This window comes from Plecotus auritus (genome assembly GCF_963455305.1).
Source record: "Plecotus auritus genome assembly, chromosome: 5".
NCBI lineage: Eukaryota > Metazoa > Chordata > Mammalia > Chiroptera > Vespertilionidae > Plecotus > Plecotus auritus.
In genome coordinates, this window is record NC_137776.1 from 184,335,867 (window position 1) to 184,350,106 (window position 14,240).

Sequence of the window (14,240 nt, forward strand, 5' to 3'; positions counted from 1 at the left end):
GAAATCAACGGCCCAGTGGGTGGCAGCTCCACACCGGTGGGACCTGGGAGGCTGGGTCAGGCCGCACCCTACCCACAGCCATGGCCACGCCCACTGCTCGGTGCACTGGCCTCAGGCCACCACCCGAGGGCAAGCCAAGCACAGCGCACCACCTGAGACCCTCGGCCGGCCGTCCTCCGAGGCCCTCGACAGACGCCGAGAGGGAGGGGGCCGAGGGTCCAGCCAGTGCAGCCTGGTACTGACCCGCCCGCTCCCAGCATCCTTCTGTCCTGAGCCCCTAAAGGCGTCTCAGCTGGCCCACTGTCACGTCCAGAAGCACCAGCTTCCCCAAGAAGCCGGGGGACAGTGGGGGGGGGGAGGTGTCTGCGGGAGGCAGGGCTCCACACTGGCCTCCTGCCTGGCTTCCCAACCTGGTGATGGCAGAGCCACATGCTGACCGGGCCTGTCCCTGCCGACAGCTGCCCGCCTGGCAGAGGGCAGGGGCACAGCAGAACACGAGACTCCACCTCTGCCGTCGGCAGGACCCGACCAGCCCCCTGTTCCACCGTCGCTGTGGGACATGAGGGAGACCTGCCTTCTCTGTTCCCTCCCTCCCTCTCTCCATCGTTCCCTCCCTCCCTCCCTCCCTCCCTCCCGTCCTTCAGGCCGGGACTTGGGGGCACCCAGAGCCCGCACACAGTGCAGGGGCCCACACTGAGCGCTTGCCGGTGGAGCTGGGGGGGGACGGAGGTCAGCGACAGACGGGCACCTGGGTGAATGGGCCGTGTGGCCGCTTCGCTGAACGACTACACGGCCTGCCGGTCAGTCGCCCCGCCTTGGCCCGGGCCGGTTCGCCGCTTCAGAAGTTCTGAGCCAGCAAAACGCTCACTGAGTAACAAACAGGCGGGTGAAGCCGTTCATCAGAGGCTGCGCGCTGCTCTTTATCAGCCGCGGGCCTTCCTCTCGGGTCAGTCCTGCCCGAAACGGAGGCGACCGTGAGTGAGCCCAGGACCCGGCAGGCCCCTGGAGCAGGGCAGCAGCGGGGACCTCCCTGGAACGGTCCCTGACCTGGCGGGGACACCTCTAGGCGAGATCCTTGGGGCCCCCAGGATGTCCAGTCTCCCCAGGCCCGGAAAGGCGGCTGGGGCAGCCGAAACCCCCGATCCACCGAGGTGCCTCCCCGCTCCTCCCATGAGATCCGGGTGGCCAGGCAGACAGACAGGTGCCCTCGGCCCACAAGCCCCAGCCGTCCACCAGGGACCTCGGGAAGGAAGGGAGGGAGGGAGGGAGAGGGGGAGGGAAAAGGGAAGGAGGGAGGGAGAGAGAGGGGGAGGGAGAAGGGAGGGAGGGAGGGCGAGAGGGAGGGAGGAAACCCAGGCCTGCAGGGAAGGCGGGTCACACTCCTGTCCCTCAGCAAGGGTGGGACTGGGGGTCCAGTCAGGTCCCGCTGGCGGCGGGTTCTGCCGTGCCCCCGCCCTCTGCCGAGTGACAGCTGTTGGCAGGGTGGTCAGCTCCGCAGGACTCACTCCAGGTCTAGTGACCGAAAGCCCCTCTCTCCGGCCCATCCCTCCCTCCCCCAGAATGAACGCGGGTACCGTGGAGGCGGATGGCCGGTGGCTTCCCTGGCGATGCAGGCCGCTCACCGGGTGTCTGGCTGCGCCCTTGAGGGGCCACCTGCCTGCTACCCCCGAGGCCTATGCCAAGGGTCTCCCCAGGAGCCCTGAACTGGGGGGGGGGAGGGAGCAGAGAGAACCGGCACCCTCCCATGTGCTGCTCCCTGCCCGGGGCACGGCGGTTCAAGGAGAGAGCAGATCCGTGGGGGCTGAGAGCCCTGACGGGGCAGGAACCCACGTGGCTCTGGTCCGGAGTCGGGAGGGGGGGGGGGCGCGGGGGAGGCCACCAGCGGACGCCGCTGAGTCAGAGACCTGGGTGGTTGCACAAAGCGACGGGCTGGTGAGCAGGGCCTGAATGTCCTCTCCGCAGAAGCTCAGGAGCAGGGAAGCGTGCCGCCAGGCCCAGGTGGCTCATGGGAAACTCCTGGCCTTGATGCTAATGGGACGCCTCTCCGCCCTTCAAACACGGACACCTCAGCATCTGTAACTGCCCCTCGTAAACCGCGGACACTCCCCCAGCCCCGCCCTGACCCCGGTCCTCAGATAAACAGGCAATAACCTCCCGAGAGTTCCCATCAGAGGTGGGGCCGCCCTGCAGGCCATCTGGGAAGCGCGGTCCGCGGAGCCCGCCCGTGCCAGCAGTGGGGGGCAGGCCGGCCTGGGGATCCTGCAGGCGCTCCAGGGGACGCGGGCCATCGGGGGCCATGGGCAGCGCGGCACCAGGTCTGCACTCAGCCCCACACGCAGCCCCGGGCCACCCAGAGGTCGTCGTGGTCCTACCCAGCTGTGTACAAGGGGTGGCCTTGGCCCTGCGGTGCTATCTGGTGGCACGTGGCACCCCGAACCCGGGCTCACCAGGACGCCCGGCATCAGCCTTTGGACGGCCCAGCCTCAGGTCCCCGCCCCGTGTCAGCCGGCTCCGAGGACAGCTGCCCGCGAGACTTCCCCGAGGCATGGACCCAGGGCATCGCCTCCGGGACCTTGGGGTTCAGGCGATCACCCCCTCCTTGCCTCACACCTGCCGGACCTGTTTCAGGGTCACTGCGAGGGCCCCTCCCACCGAGCGCCAGCCCAGCCCAGCACCACCCCGCCGGCTCCTGAGGCGCTGGGACAGGCACCAGCCTTCTCTTCCTTGGAACCGAAGACTCGGGCAGGACGTAAACTCTGGGGTCCCCCAGCTGGACAGGCAGAGCCGGGGGGCTCCACCCAGTTCCGTCAAGAGGGACGCCCTGCGGTCCCTCCACCTCCTGGCCTCACCCCGAACGGCCTGAGGACGGGCTGGCCTGCTGTCCCAGCCCCCGATCTGGCCCCTCCTGTTGGCACACAGTCCCGCCTGCACCTGCCGGACGGGACGGGACGGGACGGGACGGGACGGGACAGCCCACTCCGCGGCGTTGCAGGGGCCGGCCCCGCCTGTTTACTGGGGGCCCCGCTGCCGAGCCGGCTTCGGCCACCAACCTGGGGACTGAGACGGAGGAGGAGGGCACTCACCTTCCCAAAGTCTCGGACATCGAAGAGGTCGAAGGGGTCAAACAGCTCGCTGTTCCTCAGCCCGAACTTGTCGTGGCAGACTTTGAGGAAGGTGCGGATGTTCTTCAAGCACAGGAACTGGGGAGAGAAGGCAAAGCGGTGAACCCTGGAGCCGAGCGACGGATTCCGCGGCCCAGGGGCCCGCACGGTCCCGCTCAGGAGACGCACCCGTGCATGTCCCACCGCCCAGCGTCACCGACGGCACAGCCCTCGGCCACTCACGACCATGTGCCCGCCCCCCGCCCCCGGGGCCCTGTCCGAGGGGACCCAGCACATTTCAACCTGACAATCATGACTGGAACAAAGATGCTGCCTTGAGTGAGCAAAGATGGAGCTTACACACACACACACACACACACACACACACACACACACACACGTGCACAAATACACACACCTGCACCTTCCCGGGCACAGACTGACCACAGTTACTTTACAGGTGACAAAGCCCACAGCGGGAAGCGCGCCCTGAACGGGAGCAGCACAGGCCAGAATCCCCAGATCAACATCCAGGCGGCTCCTCCCCGCCCCCCCCCCCGTACCCCAACACCTGGGCTCCCGGCCTGCACTGGGCGTGGCTCCGCAATGGGGGAGGGGGCATGGGGGGAGGCATCGCCGGCTTGCATCCTCGAGAGAAGGAGCTGGTCCAGCCGTGGGCACACTACGGCCCGCGGGCCGGATCCGGCTGTTCTATCCGGTTCTCTTGCTCTCCCCTCCGCTCCTTTACTTTGAATTTATATTCGTTCACACAAACACTCCATCCATGCTTTTGTTCCGGCCCTCCGGTCCAGTTTAAGAGCCCATTGTGGCCCTCGAGTCAAAAAGTTTGCCCACCCCTGAGTAGGAACTTATGGGCGGCAGGCGAGGTGGCCGGAGCTCAGCCCACAGTCACTGGCCCTGGGGGCACCCTGTCGCTGATCCTGACTAGCGGGACCAGGGGGAGTGGCTCAGCCCCACCCCCCCCACCCCCCGCGAGACCTGGTTCCGAACACGAAGCCCCTCACCGGGTTAATGTTGTGCCCTAAGGGCACGGGGTGGTGCTCAGTGTATGGGAGCCCCCGGCCCACCACGTCCACCTCCAGCTCCAGCTCGGCGTGGGCGCCCCGGGGGGCGAGACGGCGGCACACACAGCAGAGAACAGCGGGGTCTCAGTCATCCTCCCCGTAACCGCTCACTGGGTGCCCGACGGCTCCATCCCCAGCGCCGCAGAGAGCCCGCGCCTGCTCCCCGGAATTCAGACCAATGGCCAGTTCAGGTGAAGGACCGGCCAGATCGGAGCTCCGGCAGCCCCCCAAAACCGAGCTGCCCTAAGGACGCCCCCCAGCACTCCCGCCCAGCCCAGCCCAGCCCTCTGCCCACCCACCCCGCTCCCAAAGGCAGTACCCCTGCCTCAGGCCACTCCTCCCGCCCGCCTGGGCTGGTCCCTGGTCACGTGGAGACCGACTTTCCCCGTGTGTGTGTGTGTGTGTGTGTGTGTGTGTGTGTGTGTGTATAGGAGGCTGTGTGTATCATTTTTTCTGAACCTTTCCCCGTGTGTGTGTGTGTGTGTGTGTGTGTGTGTGTGTATAGGAGGCTGTGTGTATCATTTTTTCTGAACCTTTCCCCGTGTGTGTGTGTGTGTGTGTGTGTGTGTGTGTGTGTGTATGTAGGGGGCTGTGTGTATCATTTTTTCTGAACCTGTAAGAGAACACTGCAGACTCGACCCCCCTTCACCCCAAGCACCTGAATCTGAGTGTATTTCCCAAGAACAGGACACCCCCCCCCCCCACCGTCCAGCTCCCACGTCAGATCGGGAGGTTCACTGGGCGCCCCCACGTGCTCACCTTCCCGCACACCTGCTCTCATTTCTTCACCGAGAAACGACAACCAAGATGCCATCGGGGCGCAGAACGACACCCCCACACCTGCAGCTGCCACGTCTCTCCGTGGCCCCAACAGCAGCGCCGCGGGCACCTTCTGGAACCACGGAGATGCCCTCTGCACGCCCGCTGAGCACCTGGACGGTGGCCGCGCCAGCTGAAAGGCGGCACCTTTACCTTCATTTCATCCTAATTCATTTAAACGGAGCGCCCACAGGCGGACCCAGCACACCCCAGTCCCTCCCCCCCAGACCTGGCATTTTTAGGAATGTGGACACAGGAGGACGAGCACTGCGGGTCCCCCGCGGGTGAGGCACCGGGGCAGCTGAATGCACAGCCGGGAAGCGCGCCGGGGCCGGGCTGCGGAGGGAGGGGGGCTAGGGTTTGATGGGCCCTAAGGGCTTTCTGTTTGGGCAGATGAAAACGTTCTAGACGCAGGGGTGGGCAAACTTTTTGACTCGAGGGCCACCATGGGTTCTTAAACTGGACCGGAGGGCCGGAACAAAAGCATGGATGGAGTGTTTGTGTGAACTAATATACATTCAAAGTAAAGGAGCGGAGGGGAGAGCAAGAGAACCGGATAGAACAGCCGGATCCGGCCCGCGGGCCGTAGTTTGCCCACGGCTCTAGAGAGGACAGTGTGATGGTTACATAACCCTGTGAACTACTGAACTTTCCCGTGTACGCTGGCCATGGCTAAAATGGTAATAGTTACACTGTATAGGTCTTATACATATTGATTTTTTTTAAAGGGGCCCTCGCCGGTTCAGCTCAGTGGTTAGAGCGCTGGCCCGCAGACCAAAGGGTCGCAGGTTCGATTCCCGGTCAAGGGCACGTAAGTCCGTTGCAAGCTCAATCCCCGACCCCAGTTGGGGTGCATGCTGGAGGCAATCAATTGGTGTGTCTCTCTCACATTGATGTTTCTCTCTGTCTCTCCCTCTCCCTTCCCCTTTCTCTAAAAATCAATGGAGCCGAAACCAGTTTGGCTCAGTGGATAGAGCATCGGCCTGTGGACTGAAGGGTCCCAGGTTCGATTCCGGTCAGGGGCATGTACCTTGGTTGCGGGCACATCCCCAGTAGGAGGTGTGCAGGAGGCAGCTGATCGATGTTTCTCTCTCATCGATGTTTCTAACTCTCTCTCCCTCTCCCTTCCTCTCTGTAAAATATCAATAAAAATGTATTTTAAAAAATCAATGGAAATAATATCCTTGGATGAGGATTAACCAAATAAATACACACACACACACACACACACACAGTAAGGGACACAGACACAGACCCCGGGGAGGGGGCACTGTGACAGGGGGGCAGAGACCAGGGTGCTGCTCCCAGGAGCTGAGAAAGGCGGAGGCGGCCAGGGAACCACCAGGGCGCGGCTCGGGACTCGCCCTCAGAGCCCCAAGGAAGGCCGGTCCTGCCTACACCCTGACCTTGGACCTGCGGCCTCCGGAGCGGGAGTGGGGACAGAATACACTTCTGCGGCCTTAAGCACCCCCTCGGTCCATGGGGCACAAACCCGCGCCTGAGCCTGCACTCCAGGGAGGGGGGGGGTGCGCGGCCAGCCCTCATCCTGCCCCTGTCAGCCCCTCAGCCCCCCCCGGCCCACCGCGGGACGCTGCAGCTGCCGGCGGGCTCCGCTATTTTCTGCACACCACTCGTCTCTAATTTCCACGAAGCGTTTATTTTAATTCCTCCTCGGCCTCCCATTTTGGGAGTTAATTACACAGCTCCGCACCATAATCGCAGCCGGCACGCCAGGCTTCCTTTCTGGCCTCGGGGCAGGACGCAGCGTCGGCCCGGCCTGGCGCACTCCCCCCGTGGCCACCCGGGCCCCGAACCGTCCAGACCCGCTGTGGCCAGCGCCCGGCCGCCCAGGCCAGCCTCAGCGAGGCGCACAGACCGTCCGGCTTCAGGGAAAGGGACACGGCGCGTCGGGGCAGAACCAGACGCCAGGAGCCGGCTCGGCGCCCACGCGGCGGCCGTTTCCTGGGCGCCGGGCGCTGGGCTGCAGCTTTGCCCGCCGGCGCCAGGACCCCGAGCTCGGGCGGGTGAAGAACGCCGGCTCCAGACGTGAAGGTGGCGGAGCTGAGACTTGAACCCACGTGCTCCCGGCCGGTGAAGGCCCCTTGCGAGAACAATCTCCGGGGGGCCCGTGAGCCGGGTCCCCTGTCCTGCGCACCTGTCCCTGGCATCCCCTTTCATGTCCTAAGTGGCTGGGGTCTTGCAACAAATGATGTGGTCATCGCAGTTAGGGAAACCGAGGCAGAGGGGATGGGTGCCGGTTCTGGGAGACCCTGCAGGTGGGACTGAGAGGACGCAGGTGGGGCACGTCACAGCCACAGGCCGAGGGACGGGGCGGGGAGGCCAGACCCTGGCCAGCACCCGGCCAGAAGCTGCCCGTCTTGTCCTGTGGCCAGCAAAGGCTGGCCGGCCGGCGGTGTCCCTGTGGCTTCGGGGCAGCAGCACCGTCTCTCTCCTTTCCTGCAGGGCTCCCTGCAAGGGCGGCCCCGGCCTCGCCAGCTTCTTGAGGCTGATGCTCAGCCTCGGACCCAGGCTGTGGCCACATGAGCGTCTATCTCCAGAAAACTGGCCCCGGACAAGCGGCCCAGAGCTGAGCCAGACCCCCTGGGCTTGTTTAGAGACCGGGCACCCCACCTCGCCCCCCGCCCCCGCCCCCAGGGAGGCCTTTCACCCCTCGCTCCAAACAAAGCCCCCCCCACCCTGTTCAGGCCTGGCCGGGGCGCCAGGAGGCAGGCGGCTGTGCTGGCCACGTCGGCCTCCTCGGCCCTAATGGCCGGAAATGAGATTAGCGTGAGGGCTCAGGCTCCGCGCCCAGCGCCCACCTCCCCGGGGGCTGCGGGCAGCAGCGCCAGGCCTGCTGCTCTCTGTCAGTTGTCATTTAGCTCTCAGGAGGCCCCGGCGGGGAGCCCGCTGCCAGAGTCAGGACCCTGAGTCCCGGGTGCACCCCTCGGGGGGCGGAGGGGCTGGCCCATTATGGCCACATAAGGCCCGCCCACTGATTGGGAAGACACTGCCAGGGACAGCTCCCCCTCGCCGAGATGCCACGGATGTCCTGTCCCCCTGAGGAGCGCCTCGGAGCACACGGCCCAGCATCTAATACACAGGGGGTACCAGGGCCACGCCTCGCCCCGACGCTACCTCAGCACCGAGAGGCAGCTGCAAAATGGGAAACTGAGGCAAAGAGAGGAGAAGCCACTGGCCTGAAGTCACACCCCCCACATTCCAGACCCCGCAGACGGTAATTACGCCTGGTGGTGAGAGCCCTGGCCTGGCCACTGGGCCGTGCCTCGGTTTTTCCGTCTGTAAAATGGGGACGATGCCCTGACCAGTGTGGCTCAGTGGATAGAGCGTCGGCCTGTGGACTGAAGGGTCCCAGGTTCGATTCCAGTCAAGGGCATGTACCTTGGTTGTGGGCACATCCCCAGTGGGAGGTGTGCAGGAGGCAGCTGATGGATGTTTCTCTCTCATCGATGTTTCTAACTCTCTATCCCTCTCCCTTCCTCTCTGTAAAAAATCAATAAAATATATATTAAAAAAAAATGGGGAAGAAACCTCTGCCCTCTGACCTCCAGGGTGCTGGGAGACACCTGCTTGAAGAAGCCACAGTTGACCCGGGGCTATCTCCCCCGGGGGGGCCTGCAGTGCCCGCGCCCAGAGCTCCCGGTGACATCACGCCCTGGGAGAGCGGAGGCAGGGGGCCGGCCCTCCAGGGCCCCCTTTACTCGGGGCCAACATGCCCCTGGCCCGGGTCAGCTGGAGCTGCGGAGTGGCCGCACCCAGATGGACCTGGCCCTCCACCCACACCTCCGCGGGCCTCGCATTAGCAGCCGGGGGCTGGGCTGGGCTGGGTGACCGCAGGCCACCGAAGACCCCGGGAGAAGGTCTGTCGGAGGCTCTGCTCACAGCCAAGCCGGCGAGATAACGGGAGGTGACAGCATGCTCCCCCAAACCCCAGCCTCAGGAGAGGCCCCTGGCCCCCACAGCCCCAGAGACAGAGGGGCGGGCGGCATCCCAGACTCAAGAGAACAGGAATCACTTAAAACCTCTGCATCGTCCCGAGGGGGGCGGGGGTGGGGTGTCCTCCACATCCGAACTCCGTGTGGGACAACAGAGGCCCAGCGCGCCCAGACACCCTGCGTTTCCTCGAGCTATGTCAACACGCGGCACTAACCCCGCTCCACTCTGACAAGCCACACGCCGTCGGGTGACGGGAACCCCGGGGGCCGCACGGCTGGGCCTGCCAATCACCCGCGCGGACTGGCCGCTGACCATGTCTGTGATCGATATCGCAATGGAAAAGTGAATTAATTGTTTGTCTTATGTATGACCTGCTGATTCCAAAAGACATTTAAAACGTCTTCCTTCTCAGTGAATAGATAGAGGCAGCCTGCCGGAATAAAGCTTTCGAATTCGGGGCCCTCGGGGTAAACAGGTGGCCTTGGGGTGACCCGCTGGCCCACGCCCAGGGGACAGCAGCGGGGACCTTCCTCCCCACCCCACCCCGTCCCAAACACCCTGGACAATGGCCCACCCCAGGGGCTCGAGACCGAGTGAATGCACGGGCAAGCGAAGGAGGAAGGAAGGGCTGTATCGGAGAACCCTCAGCTGGCATCTCTGGAGCGGCCCTGTCCCCCCACGATGGCTTCGGAGGCGCCAGGTCCCCATGAACAGCGGCCGCTGCTTGAGGGCCGGCCTCACTCCCTGACGCATCTCCCCCACCAACAAGCAGGCAGGTGGAACTTGGGGCTTGGCCACGAACCCCACTCCTGTCCTCGGGCCTCGGTGCACCAACCAGTCGGGGCCATCTGCTCGGCGCACCTACCACCACCGGCAGCGCCCCTGATCACCCATTCTACAGATGAGAAAACCGAGGCTCAGGAGGCGGGTCTGGGATTGGAACTCCACCCTGGCACCAGAGCCACCGAAGCCGCCGTGACTGGCCCCAACACCGAGCGCCAGGAGGCGCCTGGGGAGACCGACCCAGCTCACCACCCATCCGCTGCTCCAGGCAGGAGCCCACAGCCCAGCAGGGATCTGTCTGAGGAGTCGGGGTTCGATTATGTCTGGACAACTGAACATGAGCATCTCCTGCCCTCGGGCCACTTCCCCGTGGCACGGCGCACCAGCCGCAGATGGATGGGGCGGATGGATGGGCGCCGCCTGGGTGGGCCCTCCGGCCTCTGGGCCGCTGGGGGGAGGGCGGGATTTCTTCGTGGGGCCAGGTGTTCCAGGGGCCGTGCCACGTCGGGCGTGGCAGCACCGTGCCCACCGCTGGCCACTCAACAGCCGGGGGTGGGCAAACTTTTGACTCGAGGGCCACAATGGGTTCTTAAACTGGACCGGAGGGCCGGAACAAAAGCATGGATGGAGTGTTTGTGTGAATTAATATAAATTCAAAGTAAAGGAGCGGAGGGGAGAGCAAGAGAACCCTCCGCTCTTTCGGCTCCGCGGGCCGGATAAAACAGCCGAACGGGCCGGATCCGGCCCGCAGGCCGTAGTTTGCCCATGGCTGGCTTAGCCCAAGGCTGCTGGCTCTGTCCCCCAGAAAGGACTACGAGCGTGGCGCTCCGTCTCACCACCGGTGAGGTCTCCCGCCGAGCCGGCGAGCACGCAGGTGGCGGAGACAGGTGACAGCTCCCTTTCCCCTGACCAGCAGCCTGGGCAGCGCCAGGCACCGCACGCCGGGCTCACCCCTCGAACACAATCACGCACCCCGATGCACACGTGGGACAAGGGCTTGGGGACCGCCGCGTGGACACGCAGGGAGGGGAGGACCCAGCACTGACCCAGGTGGTCTGGTCCAGTCCTCATGGTCTTGTCCGCCATGCAGGGCACCTCCCATGACAGACCCCCAAAGCCACGGACAGGGGAAGCCCCCTCAGGGGCCGACCCCGAGGAGGCCGAGCCAGGCTGTGGGGTGGAGACCAGCTGCTCGGGCCTCCCGGGGCCACAGGCTCTGTCCCTGGGGTCCCAGCTCTCCAGCGGGGCAAGCGCTCCCCGGGGGGGGGGGGGGGCGGTGCCTCCCCCACCCGCAGGGCACAGTTCTCCAGCCGTCACTGCAGCCGTGACCACCAAGGTGACTCAAAAGGCCCCGGCCTCCGAGGCAGACAAGTCCAGCCTTAGCAAGCCTCCTGACCCCTGACCCCTTCTCAGGACCCCTGCCACAAGGATGCCCCCACAGGTTTCGGGTGCACTCTGCCAAATTCCGGGAAAACTCGGCAGGAGCTCTGCCTTCGGCCCGGCCTCTCCCCTCTCCCCTTCGGTTCCCCAGAAGGCGGCCGGGCTGTCTGGGTGCAGACACGGCTGACACGGGCTCCGCTGGGCTCGGGGCCCCTGGCCACGTGTTCCCGCAGCTCCACAGGGCCCTGTGCTCACCCAGCGGGCTCCCCTCTCCCGCCCACCACGGCCTCCCACAGCGGCCACAGGTCCAGGGGCCATCTGCTTGCACCTATAGACAGTTGCCATGGTGAAACGGGCAGGGGCTTCCCAGCGACCCTGGGGAGGGGCTCAGGGAGCCGCGGAAGCAGGCTCTGAAGGGTGAGGGGGTCGCGCTCTGGGGCACCAGGGCGGCTCGCCGGCAGCCACGCAGGGCCAGGCCGTGCCAAGCCGGTGACGGCTGCAACACGGTGACCCCTGTCCTGATCGCAAAGGACTTCCTCATCCACATTGGAGGGAAAGGCGCCAAGAGAAACAACCCTGGCACAGCACCGCGTGGAAGCGGGGGTGAGGGGCAGCCGGGAGCTTCCTTCTCAATGCTGCTCCTGCCCAGGCCCCAGCCCGCAGACACTCCGTAGGTGCCCGGGGTGCGCCAGGCCCTGCCGGGCCCCAGGCTCAGAGAGCAGACGGGGGAGGCAGGGACCCCTCTGAGCCCACAGTGTCCGTCCGGGGCAGAACCAGGACGGAAACTTCCCAGCAGCCCTGGAAAGTCCCGCTGCTCCGGCGAACGGCTGTCTGAGGTGGAGGGATGAAGAGTGGCTCGTGCAATCAAGCCTTCAAGGTCGGGTCAAAGCAGAGGTTTCCTACAAAGCCAGCAGGAAACAGCTTTCCTGGGGTTTCTCTGCGCAGCCACCGCCCCTAAGCCGGCTTCTGGACGCCCGAGGGTTCCCATCCCACCGCCTGCCCGGGATGCCTCCAGCAGGCGGGCTCCGAGGGATCAGCGGGGCACCGCCTGGCACGGTGCCCCCCCCACGCCCCAGGATCCGCTGCGGATCCCACGCCCGCTTCTCTCCCCTGTGAAATCGCCCCTTGCTTCTGGCACTTCATGCTTCAGACGCCCCTGAACTGGGGTGGATGGGCTCAGGCAGACCCAGGCAGCGTTCAAACAGAGCTCCCTGGGTTCAAGTCCACACTCTCCCTGCCACGGTCCCTGCGAGCCGTCCCTTGTGACTCCAGCTCCAGGTGAACCTGGGGCTCAGGCCCCCAGCTCGGCCTGTCTAGTGGCTCTATGAAAAGGTGCCCAACTTGAGCACCCCAAAATCAGGTCACCCCAGGAGTGCGCCCTCCATGGGGGCCACCTCCACCTCACCTGCAGGCCGGAGCCAGCACCTGCTGGCAGCCGAGACGCCCTCATCCTGGACAGTCTGATCCTGCAAGCAGCCTCCCGTGTGTGCGCTCACCCAGCCCATGACACGTGATGATTTTAAGTCTCATCCCCGAAACATCAAGGGACAGAAAGCAGCCTTCTCCGTGGCAGCAACGATGCTGCAGACGCTCGGAGCGGTGGGGGTCCCGGGCCACAGCATTTCGAGAAGAAAGGAGAAAAGGCCACGTTCAGGGATGCCCCTGGCTGCCGGGGGTTTCTGAGACGGGGCAGGGGCCCCAGTGACTGCGGGCTCCCCCAGTCAGCTTTGCTGACCAATCAAAGCAGCTCTGTATTGACCAATCAGGACAGTGCTATTTGGGCCAATCAAACTGTACAAATTTGGATTCCTCATTTGCATAAAAATGGACCAATCAGGGGCTAGGGTGGGCACGTCTATATAAATCACTGGGAGAGGCCTCGTCCTCGCTCTGCAGGCACCGTAGGCGTTTCCAGAAGCATCTCTCCCAAATGCTGCAAAGGACCCAAGTGCCCAGCGCGGGAAGGAGAACACATAGTAGGTGCTCAGGAAAATGGAGTGACTGCATGTGGGTGCCCCGCCCTCGTTGGTTTGGCTCAGTGGACAGAGCGTCGGCCTGCGGACGGAAGGGTCCCAAGTTCAATTCCACTCAAGGGCACGTGCCCAGTTTGCAGGCTCGATCCCCCGTGGGGGTCGTGCCGGAGGCAGCTGATCCATGATTCTCCCTCTCATTGATGGTTCTCTCTCTCTCCCTTCCTCTCTGAAATCAACAAAAATATATTTTTTAAAAAACAAAACAACTGCCGAAACCGGTTTGGCTCAGTGGATAGAGCGTCAGCCTGTGGACTGGAAGGTCCCAGGTTCGATTCCGGTCAAGGGCATGTACCTTGGTTGCAGGCACAACCCCAGTGGGAGGTGTGCAGGAGGCAGCTGATCGATGTTTCTCTCTCATCGATGTTTCTGACTCTCTATCTCTCTCCCTTCCTTTCTGTAAAAAATTAATAAAATACATTTAAAAAAAAAAAAAACTGAGCACCTAAACGTGGGTGTTACAGGAAGGCTGGGGGGTGCAAATATATGTGTGTGTCAGGGTGGCTAAGCTGAAGAGTGGAGCCGACAGGCCCGCAGGTGGACAAGGACCGAAAGAAGGGCTTGCCGTCCGAGCAGGTGGCGGCTACGACGCAAACACACTTTCCCGTTTTTCACGGCACTTCGCGCTCATCACGCCGTTGGTGCGTCATCAAAGCGAGTTGAAGGCGATGAGGAAAGAGGAAGGCACTTCCTCCCGCGGCTGCCCCAGCGCCATCCGCACAGCCAGCAGCCACCACAGGCAAGCCGAGCCGGGTGGAGGCCAGTCCAGGCCCCGGGGCCCTTCTCTGGATCCTGCAACCCATCACCATCCTTCATTCGGTCAAATATCCACTCACTCGTGCCCCAAACATCCAGGTGTCATCTCCCTCCCAGGTTGCAGGGACCGCGGGGCGGGGGGAGGGGGGAGCCACACCCTCTCTGGGGAGGCAGGTGGGGGTCCAGGTCCTGATGCCGACACCAGGAGCCCCCACCCTCCTCTCCACTCCCCGGGCCTCCCCTGCTCGAGGGACGCCCTTTCTTTTTTTCTTTTTTTTAAATATATATTTTATTGATTTTTTACAGAGAGGAAGGGAGAGGAATAGAGAGCT

The 14,240-nt window shown here is 64.1% G+C and overlaps 1 protein-coding gene across 9 annotated transcripts in view; it reads right to left on the reverse strand.

Annotated features, from left to right (window-relative positions):
* Window positions 1-14,240, reverse strand: part of VAV2 (vav guanine nucleotide exchange factor 2) — a 115,539-nt gene that overhangs the window by 76,558 nt on the left and 24,741 nt on the right. For 8 of the 9 annotated variants that reach the window (XR_013960716.1, XM_080670739.1, XM_080670738.1 and 5 more), the window contains exon 2: window positions 3,084-3,200. Coding sequence is in view for 8 of the 9 variants with exons in the window: in XM_080670739.1 (XP_080526865.1) it covers window positions 3,084-3,200 (117 nt within the window). In the remaining variant the exon portion in view is untranslated. Of the gene's footprint in view, window positions 1-3,083; window positions 3,201-12,527; window positions 12,588-14,240 lie in introns of those variants that run through there. The other variant, XM_080670740.1, reaches the window with a different exon arrangement.